Below are 4098 nucleotides of genomic sequence, written 5' to 3' on the forward strand. Positions count from 1 at the left end.
TCCTCACTGCAGGGACTCCACGTAGGACAAAGCGCTCTGCAGGGACGTCAGGCAGTACCCCTCCTCCCCGATCAGGTACCTGCAACCACACCCGCCACACTGTCACCAAGGGGACACCAGGTACCTGGCACCACCAGGACACTGGCACCACCCGGACACTGCCATGGCCGCTGCACCCAACACCGTGCCATCATAGCTGGGACACTGCCATGGCTGAGACACCATCACAGCCACCACACCACCATCATGGCCATTGCAATGTCAGCACCACCATGCCTTCATGGCTGGGACACAGCCATGGCCAGGACACTGACACTGCTATCACAATGTTGTGGCCAGGACTCTGCTGTGGTCAGCACACTGCTACAGCCACCATGCCATCACAGCCAGGACACCACCACAGCTGGGACATCATTATGGCTGGGATACCATCACAGCCACTGTGCCATCATGGCTGGGGCACTGCTGTGGCCAGGACATCATCACAGCCACCACACTACCATGGCCACCACCCCGCAGCCCTGTGCTCACAAGAGCTGCTGCTCCCACCAATGTTCCCTCCCCACACCTCCCACCCTGGCAGCCCTGTCCTGGGAGGAGTGACAGTGTCCCCAGCCCAGGGGTGCTTGCATGGCCCAGCATCCCCAGCACGTACCCCTCGTGGATGAATTCCTCCAGGGCAGCACACTCGGAGAGCAACTGGGGCAGCCCTGTCTGCAGCACCACGTAGGACAGGATGGGCAGCAGGTCGTCTGCCCCACTGGGACAACAGGGATCATCAAGCCATAAGGTGCCGAATGGGGACTGGGGCCCCAACACCAGCCACAGAAACTCCCAGCCCCACACCTGCCCCTCTCCCTCCCCCAGCTCTGCCTGGCCATGAGCCTGCCCTGCCCCCTGTGCCCCTTGCACTCACATGGCGGCCGAGGCAGGGGTCCGGGTGTCCCGGGCACCGCAGTACTCCTCAGCACACTCGCAGATGCCACGCAGGGCTCGCACTGTGGCACAGGGTGGGTGCTCAGGGTCACCTGCCAACCCCTGTTCCCCCCGCCCCTTTTCCCCTCCCACTCACCGATGCACTCCAGCTTCCTGCGGGGACAGGTCTCCAGCGGGATGAGCCGCAGGTCCTGCACTGCGGAGGCGTAGGGGGGGCGGCCGGGGGCCGTGGGGAAGAGGCGGGAGGCCAGCCCATTGTCGGCGGGGTGGCATGCCGTGGTTGCCGCTCCATGCTTAGAGTGCCAGGGCCGCCTCACGGGGGCCGGTAGCACGGCCCTGGGGGCCACACAGTAGGGGAGGGGCTGCCAGGGAGGCGGGTGACCGGGCCTGGCAGCCCAGGGTGGGTCATGGTACCTGTAGAGGGCCAGGAGCGGGGCCCAGAGCGGGGGAAAGAAGGCCTCCTCCAGGCAGGCCAGGCACTGGTCCTTGCTGGCGGTGGTACCGAGCCCCTCGAAGGCCAGCAGGGTCAGGGCCAGCAGCCTGTCTGGGGAGGGCAAGTCACGCAGCACACTTGTACCCCCCATCCTGCCCACCCTGCACCTCGAGTCAAAACGAGTTGCAGGAGAGCCCACAGACAGCCCCCATCCTGCCCTCACTCCTTTGGCTGCCCCTCACCAATGGCGTTGTGGATGTCTCTCACAATGCCCTTCAGCAGCTCTGGCAGCGCCGTGTCCTGCCCAGGGCCAGCCGGGGGCTCCGTGGGGGCCCAGCCCTCGGGGGATGCCAGGAACCGCTCCAGGTCCTCAAAGGAGCTCTCCCGGGGGGTCTGGGGGGCCCCTGCGGGCCCCAGGGTGCCAGCGTCAGCGAGGGGGGTGCTGGACTGGCTGTGCCGCAGCGCAGCCGGGCCGTGCTCAGGCACTGAGAACATGCAGTGCAGGCTGCGAGAGGCGCGGAGCCGGCGACCCCCCGGCTCAGCAGGCAGGGAGGAGCCCCCCGCGCCCCCCACATCCAGTGACAGGAAGGAGAGGCCCGAGGGGGAGGCGGGGGAGGCGTCAGTGGGGCCCTGGCTGACAGCAGGGTACAGGCGGGCGTACACCGTGCACTGCAGCCGCACGCAGGAGCTCGAGGATCGGGTTGCTTCGGGAAGCTGCAGGTCCCAGAGCTGGGCACAGTGGGTGGGGGGCACTGGCACATGGCCATGGCCCCCCCACTCTGGGCAGGGCCCTACCCACCCCAGCAATACCTGAGGAGGCAGGAGAAGAGCCCTGACACCACGGAGAGATCTGCCGGGCTCCGCTTCAGCTGGGCCTTCCACTGCCTGGGCCAGTCCTGGGGAGCGTCCATGGCTGGTTACGGGAATGGCAAGGTCTCCTGCCCCATGGCATGGCCCCCTGCCCCCTAGTACAGGCCCCTGCTCCCTTTCAGCAGCCCCCAGCACACACTCACATGGTCCTGCTCGTATTCGAGGATGGCAGCGTAGAGCTCTCGCTGCTCCTGCTCCTCAGGGGTGAGGGCCACATTGCTGGAGAACCTCCTGGGACACCCCGGGCTGGTGAGGGCACTGCCAGGATGTCCCTGGCCCTGGGGTCCCCGCGGTGACATCCCCACTCACCGGTTTGCTGCCTCCTGCAGCCGCAGCCGCCGCTCCTCCATCTTGCGCTGCAGCTGGGCCACAGCTCAGTTAAGGGTCTGGAGCCCCCACACCGACAACCTGGGGCTGGATCAGCCCTTCACCCTCCTCCATCCCCCTCCATCCCCCAAGCCAGGACCCCAAAGGCCTGTGAGGGATTGGTGACACCAAGGACAGGGCAGAGGCTCTGCCAGAGCCGGCCCTCAGAGCAATCCCCATGGGAAGGATACAGTCTCCTCCCGGGCCTTGGCAATCACCAGGTTCTCCATCATCTGCCGCTGCAGGGACAGTGTCTGTGGAGCAGGGGAGTGTTGGGAACACACACCCCCCCACATCCCACAGTGGGGAGCAGGGGGTCCACCAGGCGCACTGCAGGGACACTCTCCCTGCCAGCTCTGTCCAGCTCTATCTTCTCCCAGCCCCTCCTCAGCCCCCTACTTGCCAGGGATGTTTTCTGCAGGGCCTGGCTGGGGTTCAGCCGTGCCACCCGTGCCTCATAGGCCGCCTTCAGCTTCTGGTTCTGCAGAGACGCCTCTTCCAGCGGGGTCAGCTCCCTGTGGGAATGGCCTCAGCACCCACCACAGGGCATGGGACACATCAGGGTCCCAGCCCACCCCACGACCCCCTAGGCATGTGTAGGGCAGTCACCAGTCCTTGTGTCCCAGCCCACGCCAACTGCCTGTGTCCCATCCCTCTGTGTCCAAGCCCCCAGGTCCCACCCTGTGTCCCAACACTCCCTGTCCCACTCCCCCGTGTCTGAGCCCCTCATGTCCCACCCCATGTCTCAGGCCAAACCGCCCTCCCTGTCCCACCCCCTGTTCCACCCCCCGTACTTCCGAGCACTCTGTGCCTCCGCAATCTGCAGCTTCTGGAAGATCTCCGGGGGCAGGAAGGGCGAGAGCTTCCCCCCCTCGTCTGAGCAGACCCGGCGGTGCCTGGGCAGGGGGGCAGGGCCCCCTCCCCTCTCCTGCACAGCCGGTTTCACCTGGGCTTTCCCTGGGGAGGGGGACAGGACAGGTCAGCTGTGCCCCTGTCCTGAGGGAGACCCAGCTCCCCAGAATGGGACCCCCCATCACATCACTCACCCAGCACTGCTGCAATGGATTTGACCCTCTCCAGGCACTGCTCTGCCAGCTTCAGCAACTTCGGGGTGTCGGGTGTGACACCCTCACTGCTCTCTGTGGGGAGGGGAGTGTCAGGGTCCCACCCACTGACCCCCCTTGGTTTGGGAGAGGGTTGGGGGGTTGGGGGTCCTGCCCTACCTGTCCCCACCGCCTCTTCCTGCAGGGCCTGCATGATGAGGGTGATGCTCTTCAGGTACTCCATGTAGGCCTCCTACAAAGTGAGGGCTCAGCTGGAACCCCCGGGACCACCCTGGGACTCCCCTGGGACCCCCGGCCCTGCTGGCAGCAGGGAGGTGTCCGGGGGGGCACCCGTGAGACTCTCACCACCCGGATCGGGCCCTCCCTGGGGATGTCGGGGCTCCGGGAGGGGCGGGGGGCAGCCCAGGGATCTCCAGACCCCGCAGCCTG

The 4098-nt window shown here is 66.5% G+C and overlaps 1 protein-coding gene across 1 annotated transcript in view; it reads right to left on the reverse strand.

Annotated features, from left to right (window-relative positions):
- Window positions 1-3: 3 nt before the first annotated feature.
- VPS9D1 (VPS9 domain containing 1) overlaps window positions 4-4098 on the reverse strand; it is a 5476-nt gene continuing 1381 nt past the window's right edge. The window contains 15 exon segments of the mRNA XM_029965537.1: window positions 4-79; window positions 656-760; window positions 917-998; window positions 1073-1222; window positions 1319-1480; window positions 1612-2065; window positions 2068-2083; window positions 2180-2265; window positions 2383-2470; window positions 2549-2601; window positions 2797-2859; window positions 3009-3120; window positions 3400-3562; window positions 3652-3744; window positions 3829-3901. Coding sequence (XP_029821397.1) covers window positions 4-79; window positions 656-760; window positions 917-998; window positions 1073-1222; window positions 1319-1480; window positions 1612-2065; window positions 2068-2083; window positions 2180-2265; window positions 2383-2470; window positions 2549-2601; window positions 2797-2859; window positions 3009-3120; window positions 3400-3562; window positions 3652-3744; window positions 3829-3901 — 1776 coding nt within the window.

The sequence above is a fragment of the Manacus vitellinus genome, unplaced genomic scaffold, assembly GCF_001715985.3.
Source record: "Manacus vitellinus isolate BGI_N305 unplaced genomic scaffold, ASM171598v3 scaffold_10_pilon, whole genome shotgun sequence".
Taxonomy (NCBI): domain Eukaryota; kingdom Metazoa; phylum Chordata; class Aves; order Passeriformes; family Pipridae; genus Manacus; species Manacus vitellinus.